This window comes from Pinus tabuliformis, chromosome 7 (genome assembly GCF_031772625.1).
Source record: "Pinus tabuliformis cultivar Carrire ecotype Pingquan chromosome 7, CPIR1, whole genome shotgun sequence".
NCBI classification, from domain to species: Eukaryota; Viridiplantae; Streptophyta; class Pinopsida; order Pinales; family Pinaceae; genus Pinus; species Pinus tabuliformis.
In genome coordinates, this window is record NC_142293.1 from 1,280,745,402 (window position 1) to 1,280,761,275 (window position 15,874).

The 15,874-nt window shown below is 40.8% G+C and overlaps 1 protein-coding gene across 1 annotated transcript in view; it reads right to left on the minus strand.

Moving 5' to 3' along the window:
* Window positions 1–215: 215 nt before the first annotated feature.
* LOC149252176 (bifunctional UDP-glucose 4-epimerase and UDP-xylose 4-epimerase 1-like) overlaps window positions 216–15,874 on the minus strand; it is an 86,525-nt gene continuing 70,866 nt past the window's right edge. Inside the window, exon 4 of the mRNA XM_089454090.1 lies at window positions 216–331. Coding sequence (XP_089310216.1) covers window positions 216–331 — 116 coding nt within the window. The remainder of the gene's footprint in view (window positions 332–15,874) is intronic.

Sequence of the window (15,874 nt, forward strand, 5' to 3'; positions counted from 1 at the left end):
TATTCACATTAGGGTCTTCCTTCCACGGCTCAGACCTCATCATTTATAGGTTCTGAGTTGGGGGAGGTTGGAGTGCTCCTTGATCATGCAACCTCGCTATCAGCGTGGGACAATCCTTTGTCTCATGATAAACAATGTACAATACAAACATGATGGCCACGTTTGATTTGTACAATCATGGGCATAATGTCCTAGCCCTCCACAATTGTAACATATTAGCTGTCTGCGACCCCTTCCCGGTCCTCCTTCACCTCGGCCTCGTCTGTGCCCCTGAAATTCAGTTCCTGCCATCCCTGCATTCTAGTCAAGGGGCCGTGTTTCGACCTGAAATCTATAGTTATTAGTCCGATCCATCATCAGCTCATAACTTCTACAGGTGTGCTCATCATGTCCCACTGATCTACAGAAATTACAGAACAACTACTGTGAATTCTGTGTGTACTTTTGCAATAAATGGCAGTTATCTGTAGCATGCTTTCCTCCTATTTGACAAATCGTGCACCATAATGCAGGTGTCGCGCTCGGTCATGCTTGTGCCTCCGGTCTTAATGGCATTGTCCCTCCTCCCATGACATAATTCGTGAACACTGGGCTGTGGTCCTTGTCATGTCCCTGGCCCATGCACTTTACGCAACATACCTCATCGTGCACTGCTGGGTGGGCTGTCCTATCTTGTTTCAAACTCTACATCTCAAGGCACAAGTTTTTCAACTGCATGTGAATTTGCTGAACTCCCAGGTTCGGGTCCTACATTAGGGTCTCGTTCAATCTCATTGCAACCTCCAAGGCCTCGGCCTAAGTTGCTAGCCTCTATTCTGACAACGCGTTCCTTAGATGCAGCATTAACGATGCTACAAGCCATTCACAGTGTTGTCCATCTGTCAATGTCATGTTAGGTTCGCGAATTGTGCACTTCAGTCTCTAATCCAACTCGCAAGGGGTCTCTCCTGGTAGCATTGTGAATTCCTTAAACCAAATGATCGACTGTGCCTTTGACTTTGGCCTACTAAATTCTTTGTTTAGCGTAGGTTGGATATATGCTATCCCCACATTCGGATTGTCATTGGAATGCTTAATGTACCAGGTCAGCGCACGATCCTGCAGAGCGCTGACCAATGTCACTTTCTTTGTATTGTCATCCGTGACTCCCTGTGCTTCCCATACAAATTTTATGACAAACCAAAACTGGTGCAGATCTTCATTGCCTACTCCCTTGAACACTGGCAACTTTATTGCACTCGTAATTTTGCTCCACGGTGGTGGCGGAGGTGGTATGGTCAAAGATGGGGGTGAAGACGGTGAAACTGGTGGTGGTGTGGGTGGGGGTGGTATGTGTGGAATTCCCTGTCTTATAAAATTGATCACGCTTCTTGGTGAGACCTTTGCGAGCTATTCTTCGCCCCCTCGTGGAGGTGAAATCAAGGGGCTAGTTTCTAGTTTGGCACTACCTTTGTTTCTCTAGATTCTCCGACTTCGTGTAGCCCCAAACATCAATTTATTCGCGTAACCCGCTTTTCACACAGTAGCATTTTAATCCAAGTGTTCAAAGATTTAACGTACTTACATCACGACCCTTTGAGGAAGTGTTGTTCTCCCTCGTTATAGATGATTGAAGTATCTACCATGAACTCGGTGATGAATCCTCCTATGATTCGATCGAGCTAGTGATCAATAGTGCATGTGATATTATCCTTCGATGCTTCCAATATGTGCACCAATTCATGAGTCCACACAATAGGTCTCTCGAGCTTACACCTTCCTTGGCTATCTTCTAGCTTCATGATCCACTCGTATATCTTAGTAGGGAAAGATGTGAAGAAAAATTCGTGGATCTCTGTATGTAAGTAGTAGTCTAACCACTCTTCCTTCGATAGTCACGAGCTCCTGCTCTCCTACGCCAAGAACTCATGAATCTTCCAACCAACTGTTATAGACATTTTTGGGCACTGCAACCCCAATCATATATGTCCATAAACTAAGGGCTCCTAAGTCCCTAAAAGTGTTGTTCCAACCCCTAAAAGAACAAGGTCAATTGATTACATCATCTCCCAAAAGTTCTCCATGAAAAACTACTCAGAAATGGTCAAAACTGGACCATACTAATTGCTCAGTGCTGACGGTGAGATGCATCCCACCTAAATGCACACGGGAGGTGTGATGCATACTGAAAAGTCCTTCTATAGGGTGTGATGGATGAGAATAGACAAGTGGTGGAGACAGTTTGCGAGGTGGATGATCATGGAATCTTCCAGAAACTTCTCCTGTGACACTTGCCTCTCAGAATCGCCCAAGGATGAGTAAGAGATCAATGAGATCTCCAAGTGGAATCAAGAACTATTAGAGAGAAGACACTAATCAAAAACCTAGAGCTAACTCACACCTCTGCAAATATCTATATATAGATCTCTCATCCCAGAGATCTAGAGGTTAGAGGCTGGAATTTTGTATCTTATAAGGAAGTGCTGCTAGTTTCTTGGTGTAACGTTCATAGTGTTGGGTGATCTAAGCTTTTCATGAGGTGAAGAAGGGCTTTCTTGCTGAGAGGATGACGCTGGGTTAGAACAATTGGTTGTAATCCTCTTTGCTATTCTTGATATTAATAAATCTATTCAAATTTTCCTCCACATTCTTGTATGATTGATGATATATGCATTTGTGTGGTCAATATATATTTGGTCCTATATTGTTTATGATAGTAGATATCTGTTCTTGGATAGTGTTATGCTGCTTTGATTCCACAGGTGCTCTTTGAATCTGGGTAGATGAGGAAGCGAGTGGCAAAGATCAATCAGAAGGGAGAGGAATCAAGCAAGGAACCAAGCGCAAGACAGAGGTTGGTCTCCTTTGTTCCCCTCTTATCTACTTCTCATAAAGGAAAACGAAAGTAGTTTTAGTTTGTTTGTTTCTAAGATAGCTACCAGTCTTAGTGGGACTAGTAGCTCTGCATAGACACTAGATTTCCTGATAACAAAATGGCGACTCCGCTGGGGAGCGAATAGATTGTTTGTTTGTCTATATTTGTTTGCTTTATAAACTTATAGACGGAGCTTGAAGTCAAGCCAGCTAGTCTTCGAACTGCATTTACTATGCAAGTGCAAAGTAGATCAATGCTGCTTCAATCTATCTCTGGGTTTTGTTTATGAATTGAACAATCGATTTACAAACTCTCCGATTGCCCTTGTGGTCGCTCTAGTAACCTCCTAAGATCTACCCCTGTGATTTATTTACTGATTACCACTTGCTCGGCCTAAATCCCTGAACTGTGCTGCAAACTGTGATCAGGAACTGGATCAAAAGTCTCGAACTATACCATTGCACCCTCTCTTCAAGGATATTAGTATGCATCACACTTCCCATGTGCTGTAGGTGGGATGCATACTGGAATCCCTGTGTAACAGGTGTGCTGATCAGAAAAGGCTAATTTTGCCTCCAGACTTTCGTTTTTCTTCACTCTTTTCAGCTCTATTTAGGAGTTTTGCTGTCTGTAGTCAGTATACCTCTGTTGGAAACCCCCTTCCTTGCCATTATTCCACCTCCATTGTGGAAAGAACTGTAAATGTTTTTATGTATTATGAGCCATTTTTAGTTCTCTTTTACAAAGAAGTAGCGTAATTGAACTGTCATTTCTTGATTTGGAAGTGTCGCAAGTGTCATTTTCAGTCATAGAAGAGAATCTGATTGTTCTTGATAGTCGATTACACTGTTACTCTTGTATTCAATTTGAATTAGTAGTTTTTTCAAGTGTCGAAAGCATGTTTTCAATTCCAAATTACAAAGTGTCATCATTGTCTTCATCTTGTCTTGAAAAGAAGCTTGCTAGTAATGTTTCTTTGAAAAATAATTCAGATTTGTGCGTAGCTTTCTTTTTATCATTCACACATTAAGAAAGCTGAAAACAAATAAATGCATGTGCATTTGCATTTAGACTGTTTGTTGGTTTGATTTAGGACAGTGCATATAGTGTGTGCTCTCTGCTCTATGTTGAAAGAATATCTTCTCTCTTTCTTTAGTAGCTAGGATTTTCATTGCAAAAAGAAGATTAAAACGATTGTTTATCATCTTAGCTTTCATTTTAGGAATTGTTTATCTACATCACGCGGTGAACCTGAAAGGAAAATTTCTTAAGAAAGATCAACTGTAAAATAAATTTAATGAATCTAAAAAAGCTTTGGAACTTAACGCGCAACATTTAGAAGTCTAGGTTAGAGACGTATTCCGACATCGTAAACCTTGGTAACTGTTGTTTTCATTGCTAGTTGGGTGATTCCTCCACTTTGAGACAACAAGTGCCAGTACGGACTTGTGCTCCCACGTACCATCGAGTATATATTGGGAGACCACAACAGGCTATATCCTTTATCCATAGGAAGCCGTGTCTGTCGCCCTATCGATCGCAATGCACTGAACATAGCATTCGGGAATATTGACTGCCATACCATATAAAGTATTCTGTAGTTTTGTGATTGGTTCGGTAATCCCTCTGTCTAGATTTCCAGAGTAATCTCTTTCGTTCCTTTTCAGACTCCTTAAAGGAAAAGGTCTATCTGAGCACTTGTCACTTCAAGCTCATTAAAAATCTAAGGCGACTAGAGTCATCTTTTGTTTTTTCTCGACTCTTAAAATTGAAAGAACAAGTTGTGTCAAAGCATCTAAAATTCATTTAATTCGGAAATATATTTCCCCTTGATTTTTAGTTGATTGAGTAATCCGCAATCGTGGAAGAAAGTCAATTGAAACCCCATCATTCACAGAGGCTTACAAGTCAACCGTCTTTGTCTCCAGAATGAAAATTGTTACGGATGAAGCGAACTCATTTAACCGGTTCAAAATCCCCTGGTAAAGTTAGAACAAGTGTTCCGACACCATCGGAGACCCCGGTTACTCCAAACATTTCTGGTATCCCTGCCTTTACAGAAGAAGTTCTGCAACCACCAAAGGACAGTAGAGCTGATCCTAGTGTGAAGGTAAACACTTGTATTACTGAACCAGCTCCATCTACAGCTGATTCGGAAGGTGTTATTCCCTAAACATCTGTCGCTACAGATTCTATACCTTCTTCGGCACCAGAAATATTTTACGGACCTGACGGTCTACCTCTTCCACCTGGTCTGATTGCTATAGAGGAGATTGTGGAGGATCCTCCATCTAGTACTCCATCGCAATTTGGAGTCGGGATCACCCTATATCCTTCTTCATCAGAAATTAGTCTACCATTTTCGGAAGCTCCTGTAGAATCGCTAGGAAATATTTTGGATAGAATAGAAATGTCTGAACAACCATCGACATCTAGGACTGTGTCATCTGACACAGCGACGGTAGAACTTCCTGCTGTCACTCCAACAATGTTCGCCGGCATACCATCTGTCCCAACTTGGTCTCAATCACTAGATGGGGCCCACTCAGGGGCTATTTCGATGGTATGGTCCGTTCCAGTTTGTTCATTTGGAATAATATCCAGGAACTCTTATGTTGAATATCAACAAATTGATCCTTTACAGTGTCAATTTGGGCAGTCTGGTCCTCAAGAACAAACCATTCCTTTAAGTACCAGATTACTGCCGTATGGGGGACAATATACCCTCTCATTGTCTCCTCCGGGAGGACAACCATATGAGAGTTCACAACAAAATTCAGGTTATGCTAGAATTACATCTAGCGGTTGGGTGCCAATACTGCCTCAACAACCAAGAGTTGTATAATCAATGCAACAATGTTTACCTATGTCAAATATACCAACTACGCCGGCTATTGTGACAGTGTCGCAAGTACAAGCATTGCCTATTGTATGCCAAACTCAGGTTTCTCAGGTTGTAATGCAACAGCCTCTTATCCATGCGACTCAACCACAATCACTAACTAGTGGAATGACACAGGCCCAAACGGGTACAATTACCCCTCATCTTGGTCAAATAGCTAGTATTGGACAATAGAACATGGCTTCACAACCATGGCTGGTGCAATATCAACAACCGCAATTCCAACAAATCTACCAAGGATCTGAGCAACAAATATTTGCAAATAATGGGTAGCCGTATATTCAAAATGGTCAAAATCAACCATTCTACAATGGTTATGCCCATCAACCTTACCAAAGTTACCAGCATCAAATGCATTATGCTGCTATGCAAAGACCAACTGCTCAGGCAATTCCATCTTATCCTGGGTATGCTTCTCCAAACCTGAATCAACAGTTACCCTTCGTGGCGACTTTAGAGTTACCGGATCTAAATCGGCTAATGAACGATCCAATTTCTTACGGCCCTTGGTGGCCAGCGATTCGGCATAAACTTCCATCAGATATTCCTAAATTTAATGGAAATCCAGGTGAAGACCCGTCGAATCATGTGATGACCTTTCATCTGTGGTGTTCATCAAACACCCTAAACGATGATTCGATTAGACTTCGCCTTTTTCAGAGAATGTTAACTGGTCCGACAACAAAATGGTATATCGAATTACCTAGAGCTTCGTTTGATAACTTCAGTACCTTAGCCACAACCTTTTAAACCCATTTTTAGTTACCCATAAGGTACAAAATGGGAACATAACTTATTACCAATTTCAAGCAAACAACGGCCACTCACATATCCGATCATATTCATGAGTGGCGACGTTGTCGTAGAATGGTAAAAACGTATGTTCCTGATCAGATTTTAGCTGAATGGTTTATTAAGTCATTATTACCTTCCATTACAGAAGATGTGGTAAAGGGAGGAGTCATCACTGAAGAGCAACTTATTGCTCATGCAAAATATTTAGACTTGATTTATACTCAGTCTGGCACGCTCTACGATAAAATCCCTGACGCTCCCAGACTGGAATTTTCCGTTCCTCCTCCTCCTAAATCGAACAATCACTCTCATGCCGGCGGTGGCGTGATTGGTACAACAGACACGAAATCAACAAAGGCTACATCTAAAAAGGCCCGTAAGATTTCTAGTCAAAATGCAAAAGAAGAACTTCTCACCTCGGAGGTAAATGCCGTCTCAATAGACAAAGGCAAAGAAACCAAGCAACCAGGAGGCAAGAAGAAAAACAAAGGGAAGAAGAAGAAATAGGAGGAATCATCACCTGAAAAATCTTCTGCAAACCCTTCTGGAGATAAGAAACCAAATCATCCATGCCTTATATGTGATGAGGATCATTGGACAAGAGAATGTCCATATAAAGCTGAGCTTAGAAAATTCTTCAAGAATTCAAAAACCTCAACGGTATTGACTAATCTGTTTCCAAACCCGGGAAACAAACTGGTTTCTAATCAAAATGCTTCCCGATCCCAAGTTCTTATGTTGTCCATTTCAAAACAGCAAAATGATGCTTTGATATAGACAAGGAATAAAGATTACGGGAATCCACAGCTGTCGAACAACAAGGCTACTGATCAACTGAGTAGTTCGACAACAACTTCAACTGAAGTTGTGCCACCCATCATTCCTGAGCTAATGATAAAGTTTCCAAAGGGAGTAGTACACAAATCGACATTTAATCCTCATGCTAAAGTAGCACAACATTATAATATAGTGGAAGATCTGGCACAATCGTTGTCCGCTATGTCAACACTTGAGGTACCACAAAATTTCCCCTCCCAAAGGTAGGCTCTATTATCAGTAATAGGTGGGATTGACCCAAAGGATTCTAATCTTGTTTCCTTTAATCACAAAGGATATGACCCTCAATTACCAGCTCAAAAAGCTTTCCTTATTCAAGTGAAAGCCCTCAACAAAACTGTTCATCGAACAATTATTGATGAGGGGGCATCTACATGTATTATGTCGATGAGTTGCTGGAAAATTTTAGGCTCACCACCCTTGTCGTGATCGTCAATGATGTTAAAAGCATTTGATGGAAGATCATACACTCCATACGGGATTTTGTGTAACTTGCAAGTTGAACTGGGGGGCAAAACAATAGAAATTGATGTTGAAGTAATCGACGGAAACCTCGATTACAAAATCCTATTGGGAAGGCCATGGATATATGCCATGGCTACAGTTATGTTGACCTACTTTAGGAAGATTGCATTTGCCTTCCAAGGAGGAATTACAATCATCGACCAACAAACATTTCTCCCCAACAGTTCACAAGTTATGGGAAACATTCCAATGATCCATGGAAGCAATGATTCGCTTCAAAATATTGGAGTAGGCCTCCTAAAAGACCCTACCTTAATGGGTACTTTTACCCTACTGCCTCCGAGTAATCTGGCGGAAGTGGCCACAGTGGAAACCTGCAATATGAAATCTTTTATATCTAATGGATTCGGAAGATTCCTAAACATTTTGTCAGCATGGATCATCGCCATTCTAGAAATATTGTAGCAATCAATTTTCTTGGCCTGGCGGGCAAACCCAAATCAACGCTCATCGAGTGTTTGGATAGATAGGTCTAAGGAATATGGCACCTCTTTAGATCCTTTATCGCATGTACATTCTACAGATGAAGGAATTATTCAATCAATGATGATAGGAGAGGCACCATGGGAAGATTACGACCATCACTCCCATCTTCCGGATTACCACAAAGATTATTCCAGCAACCTTAATCATCCTTCAGTTTTTTATTTTCTATCAAATACTGTAAATACGGTGGATTTCGAGGATGGTTCTTATTTCATGTCGACCTCGTTAAAAAATGAAACAAGGAGTCATGAGGATAGTTCTTTTACTGTGTCAACCTCATTAAAAAATGAAACAAATCCCTCTCCAAATCTCAAAGGTAAACCTTCATTCCAACCACCGAGTTGAATGCAATGAAGCTTGGGGGGCATGCACCTCGATTTGTGTTATTATGTTGGGGGCATGCAAACTTATCACGAGCAGTGTTACTGTAGGGTTCAAGCTCGTTAAAAGATAAACCCGCCTCAAGCAGTTTTTATGTGGAGTTCAAGCTCGTTAAAAATTAAACATAAGCAATGAGAAAATGTTTCCCCCAGAGTTTAAGCTCATTCATTAAAAAATGAACCAATTTCCGATAAATAACCATCGTGAATGCATTATCATCAGCCTTTGAAGCCTTGGTCGTGTTCTCATCATCACCTCCACTCTATTTTGGCCGATCATTCACCTCCATTGATTGTTTACCCTTTTTGAGGAACAACTGCGAAGAGTGATCCTATTAGCCATCCTTGTGACACTGCCGTAATTGGATAATTCCAAACCTTACCTAGAATCAGCTGCTACCCAAATTTATTACTCGTTCCTCGAAAAACGAGTCTCCTTTAAGCTCTTTTCATCTGACTCGTAAAATATGAAAAGATCGCCGAGTAATTGGCATCTCCAGCTCGTTAAAGTGGCCGGAAGTGCTATCCCTCCTTTAGATTTTAATCTTTTTGGACCTGAGGGATTATTACACAAGAAGATCGAGCGCTTGTTTTGTTCGGCTCGTTGAAATTACCGAAAATTCATCCCTTTTGTATTATTTTATACTTTTTCGGACTTAAGGGATTATATGATGAAAAATGATTGTTGGAGTTTTCTTTACGTCCCTTTCAGACTCTCTAAAATTGAAAACGACCGAGTTATCTTTGTCGTTAAACTCGTTAAAACCGAATAGCGACAAACTTGTCCATACAGACAAGAACAAGTTTCACTATCGCTAGGCTTGTTAAAACATAGCGATGGGTTTGCCCGAAGGGAAAATTATAGAACAAGCATATGTTATCCTCCTCAAGCTTGACAAAAATAAAGAGGTACTGGTCAGCAATGACTGGGAAAAATTGGGAAGAAAACTTGAAGAAACATTATTGGTAGCAAGTCGCTCTTGAACATGACACTTTCACTCCACATCCGAGTCAGGTTGGGTTGTTTCGTTCACTAGTCATATCACCATTGGTCAATCACACCATCCACATTTGGGGTTAACGCTACCAATCCATTATGTCAGTGTCGCCAATATGTTCAAGAGAAGTCACTCAAAGAATTCACCTATGTCTCATCCACTGCAATATATTTACCCTCCATTCTTTCATGACCACCACCCTGAACCTTATATCATCAGATCGCTTTCACATCCATTAAAATCATTTGCTCCATTCCGTGTCCTAGATGTGGGATTTATTAAGGCCCTCCTATGATGGATCGCTTCTTGTTGACATCAACTCATTATCCAGGAAGTCTATCTAGGAATAACCCTTTCGGTACTTTGAAGCTTGCATGCCTCAATGGCAAGTTTCTCACTTCCGGCGACAGGTTTACATCAATGGCCTTCGACCGAAAGATTTTGCGTGGTGTTCGATGCCAAGTCCCTTATTCACACCACGTGAATTGTACTGTAGTACCTTGAGGGTCATCATCATTATCGGTGATTCTTCTCGCGCTTGTTAACAGCTTACATCACTGGCTGGTAATTAGGCGATGTCTTTCCATGTTCGACTCCAGAACATCTCTCACATGGATCGACTTGTACTTTGAGTGAATATCGAACGAGATTGAAGACCCCAAATCTAGTTTCATCCATCCGGGCTATGATATATATTTAGGAAAATAAAGACATCAAATGTACATGATTGCTGCATAGATAATCATCCAATCTAAGGGATGATGGCTCTACCAGAATCATCAGTCTGCACATAGACGATTGTCTGTCTTATGTACATGAAAATGAATTTATAAAGCTGAGGATGGGAATGCCCACCTCAGCCAAATCATGAAAATATTATGAAGATAATGTATTGTATTGTATCTTATTACAGGTCGCCTTCCAGCTCGAAAAAACTTCGGATCCTTATGATAAAGCATTTCACCCGACATCAAAAGATTAACAACCTCATGCTTTAGGGGGCAACTGTTATAGACATTTTTTGGCACTGCAACCCCAATCATATATGTCCATAAACCAAGGGCTCCTACGTCCCTAAAAGTTTTGTTCCAACCCCTAAAAGAACAAGGTCAGCTGATTACATCATCTCCCAGAAGTTCTCCATGAAAAAACTACTCAAAAATGGTCAAAACTGGACCATACTAATTGCTCAGTGCTGAGGGTGAGATGCATCCCACCTAAATGCACACGGGAGGTGTGATGCATACTGAAAAGTCCTTCTATAGGGTGCAATGGATGAGAATAGACAAGTGGCGAAGACAGTTTGCGAGGTGGATGATCATGGAATCTTCCAAAAACTTCTCCTGTGACACTTGCCTCTCAGAATCGCCCAAGGATGAGTAAGAGATCAATGAGATCTCCAAGTGGAATCAAGAACTATCAGAGAGAAGACACTAATAAAAAACCCAGAGCTAACTCACACCTCTGCAAATATCTATATATAGATCTCTCATCCCAGAGATCCAGAGGTTAGAGGCTGGAATTTTGTATCTTATAAGGAAGTGTTGCTAGTTTCTTGGTGTAACATCATAGTGTTGGGTGATCTAAGCTTTTCATGAGGTGAAGAAGGGCTTTCCTGCTGAGAGGATGACACTGGGTCAGAACAATTGGTTGTAATCCTCTTTGCTATTCTTGATATTAATAAAGCTATTCAAGTTTTCCTCCACATTCTTGTATGATTGATGATATATGCATTTGTGTGGTCAATATATATCTAGTCCTATATTGTTTATGATAATAGATCTCTGTTCTTGGATAGTGTTATGCTTCTTTGATTCCACAGGTGCTCTTTGAAGCTGGGTAGAAGAGGAAGCGAGTGGCAAAGATCTATCGGAAGGGAGAGGAATCAAGCAAGGAACCAAGCGCAAGACAGAGGTTGGTCTCCTTTGTTCCCCTCTTATCTACTTCTCATAAAGGAAAATGAAAGTAGTTTTAGTTTGTTTGTTTCTAAGATAGCTACCAGTCTTAGTGGGACTAGTAGCTCTGCATAGACACTAGATTTACCGATAACACCAACCAATATTTAATTCCTTTCTTTGTTGGATTCTAGTGATACAACATCAGACATCTCTATGCAGATTCCGGTCCTGGCAACAGAACCATTTGTTGACTTGATGGGGCTTGACCCAGGTTCAAAGTTAATTAGCCAAACAAATCCCTATACTACTGGCCCTTTTGGCAATAGTCCACGGAGCGCGGACTGATGTCTCACCCAGAGTATTATGGAGGGGTGCTGGAACTAGTTTTCCGCACCCTTGAGATGTCTAAGGGTTTGGTTCAATCCAACTGTTCGTCCATGTGCAGGCTGCTTCACGCACTTCCCTAGCCTTCATGCCCTGATATAATTTCCTTTGTGTAGCCCTAACCAGGGGTTATGGGGCTTCCGTGCCATTGGAGTAGCACTTTACACTATTCCCCTAAGTTACACCCGACATCTTACTTATCTTCTTATACGAGTTAATTATCCTTGCGTAAATGGATGTATTACGTTATATTTATTTATACAACACATTAATATGAGTTTGCGTAGCAAATAAATAGCACACTTGCAATTTATATCCAATCATACATTAAAACAGGAAAATATACACAGAAATATGGTAAACTTCTCTTTATTAAGTCTTCCAATGGTTACAGACTCGACCTACCCTGCACACTCAGCTGCAAGGGTCCGCACACTTAGCTGCGGACTACTCGGCCTCTGCGCACTCAGCTGCAGAGCCTTCTCCCACTCTACGACCCAAAGATACACTTTACACTTCGACTCAATCACTTAAACTCATCATGCTTCTATTCTTAGTTATCCTAGGATAGCAACTAGTTCCAGTGATGTTGGAACTTCTCAAAACATGTTGATTTATGTGAAGAGGCTGGCTAATAAGACCACTCATTGCAACTGTTCCTCAAAAAGGGTAAAACAAACAATTGAAAGCATATGATCGGCCGAAGGGATGGTGGCAATGGGATGAAAACAGCCAAGGCTCATCTGACAAAAAGGCTGATAGAATGGAAATCACGAGGGTTAAACTGGAAATGGGTTCATTTTTAGAGAAGCTTGAACCATAGGGAACTATGCTTGGATTCAGTTTCATGTTTACACAAGCTTGAAACGACAAACTATGCTTGGATTCGTTTACATGCCCCTAGCATGATGAAAGGGAGAGTCTCCTGTAACTAGATAGAAGTCACTGCAGTGAAGCAGGATGGTTATCCAACACCTTTTTGGCTTCGTCTAGATAGAAAAAGATGAATGGGGTGATTCCCTTCACATAACCTACAGGGAAACTTAACTTTACCATTAGGTGCATGCCCCCAAGCTTCATTACATTTAGCTAAGTAGCCTACTACAGGTAGATGGAATGAAGGTTCACTTATGAGATCAAGTGAAAGAATCGACTGGGATTTTACGAGATCTAATCAAAGACTTGACTTGGAACTTTTCTCCAGGGGACCTTGTTTCATTTTTAAATGAGCTTGACACAAGACAAGGAACTGTGCTTAGATTCCTTGTTTCATTTTTTAACTAGCTTGACACAAGACAAGGAACCATGCTCATATTCCTTTTTTCATTTTTTAACGAGTTCAACACAATAAAAGGAACTATCCTCATATGCTTGTTTCATTTTTTAATGAGGTTGACACAGTAAAAGAATTGTCCTCATATCCTCCGTTTCATTTTTTAAAGAGATTGAAACAAGACAACGAACTATCCTCGTACCCTTGTTTCATTTTTTAACGAGGTTGACACAAGAATCGAAACTATCCCCATAGGGCCTGTTTCATTTTTTTAATGAGGTTGACACTGTAAAATAACTATCCTCATAGACCCTTGTTTCATTTTTTAACAAGGTTGACACAAGACAACGAACTATCCTTGGAGACCTATTTCATTTTTTTAAGGAGGTTGACAGAGTAAAAGAACTATCCTTGAAGACCCTTATTTCATTTTTTAATGAGGTTGACACAAGACCATGAACTATCCTCGGAGATCCTTCTTTCATTTTTTAACGAGGTTGACACAAGACTAGGAATTGTCCTCGTAGATCCTTGTTTCATTTTTTAATGAGGTTGACACAAGACAACGAACTATCCTCAGAGACCTTTCAATCACAACTCATAAGGGGTCATGATGGAGAGATATGGTTCCAATGCCCCCAGTACATCATGTACAACATCACTGAATTGATCGTCGGTTGATGTAGGTATCGAACAGGTTGCCACATAATTAACCTGTGGCGGGGATGATACTATTGGTACAAAAGGACGATTTAGGGAAGATGGTTGACTAGGAGCCATATTTGGACCGAGAAATGAAAGTTGGTTAGTGGTGACAATTATGCCTTCATGCAGGAAACAAATCGCTCGAAAGAGTGTTGAAACAATAGCTCCCATGCCATAAACATGGTTGCGCCCAAGTAGTAAGTTATAATCTAAAGGGCCTGGGAGTACCATCACGTTCAGATAAATGGTTTTTCCTCCCAAAGTAATAGGTAACTGAGGGAGGATCCCTAATGGTTGACTAGTTCCTCTATTAAAACCCAATAGATTTTGTGTAACAAGCACAAGCGGTGGCAAACCAAATGCTTGCCAAGCAGTTGAGGAAAGGATGCTCATTGATGCACCTTCATCTATAATAGTTCTAGGTACAATCATATTACAAACTTGTACTATGATTTGGAAGGGCACATAAGAAGGAAGGTGGAATCCTACCAGTCGATTCCATTCAAAGGAAGTGACTAGACTTCTTGGAGGGGGTCCCATAGAAATAGGAGAATTAACCCCTTGATGGAAAGGAGGACTACCCCCAAGTTCATTAGAATATGAAGAAATGAAAAGAACCTGAGTGATATCATTTTCACTCTCTTTGGGAAAGGTACGATTAGCTGAAGGTGGAATCGGGTCAACTTTTACCTCGACTTGTTGATTTGGGTCAGATATAGACTCATAGGATTCACTTTTAGAGAGAGTGGGTTTGACCAACGGTTGATTTTGGTCAGTCAATTTATCAACTAGTGAAGGATTTAGGGAGAGTTTCCTATAACCAGATGGAAGTCATTGTGGTGAAGTAGGACGATTATCCAAAACTCTTTTGGCTTCATCTAGATAGGGAAAAAGGTGAATGGGGTGATTCCCTTCACATAACCTACAGGGAAACTTAAATTTTCCCTTCTTTTCATGATCTTTACTACCACTAGTTGATGGTGTGTCACCAACATGATCTCTAGAAGTTGATGACATGGGATGATGTGAATGGGAAGACCATTCTTCTGAGATTTGAGGAATATCAGGATAATTTCAAAGAATATGGTCTCCCGTACAAAGTTTGCATGGATATTGAACTTTGTGAGGCTTGATGGATGGTTTCTCATCTGATGTTGCATTCAAAGCAATGGTTGCTTGGTTTCCCCTCTGCTGAATTTTCTTCTTCTTATTCTTGTTCCCTTTCTTCTTCTTCTTAGCCACTTGCTTACTAGTACCAATACTTTCACCAAGCAAAGAGGAAGAAGGGGAGGAAGAAACAATTGAGGAAGAAGGCAAAGGGTCAACTTTAGGATCAATTGGAGGTTGATTTGGTCTAGTTGGAGGTGTACTCGATTGCGGAGAAATCACAATATTTTCAACCAAGGAGGTTGAAAACAACCATACTGGCAAGCTAATGGTAAATCCCAGAGGGGACAATGTAGCCATAAATGGAGCACCAATATTTCCAAATGGAGGAAAAGGACTAGGATTTCCATCAAAAGGAATTCCTTGATTGGTTGACTCTAGATTTATCACCATATGTTTCAACCTAAGATCAACTAAGAAATAAGCATGGAGGATGTTATCTGCGGTCAACTAATTTTTATGACACTGGAACACAACTTTTCTTTTTCATTTTTAAAGAGTCAAGAAAAAACGAAAGATGACTCTAGTCGCCTTCGATGTTTAATGAGCCTGAAGGGACAAGTGCTCGGATGAACCCCTTCTTTTAAGGAGTCGGAAAGGAATGAAAGTGACTACTCTGGAGATTCTAGACAAGAGGGTTTACCAAACAAACCACAAAACTGCAATATAC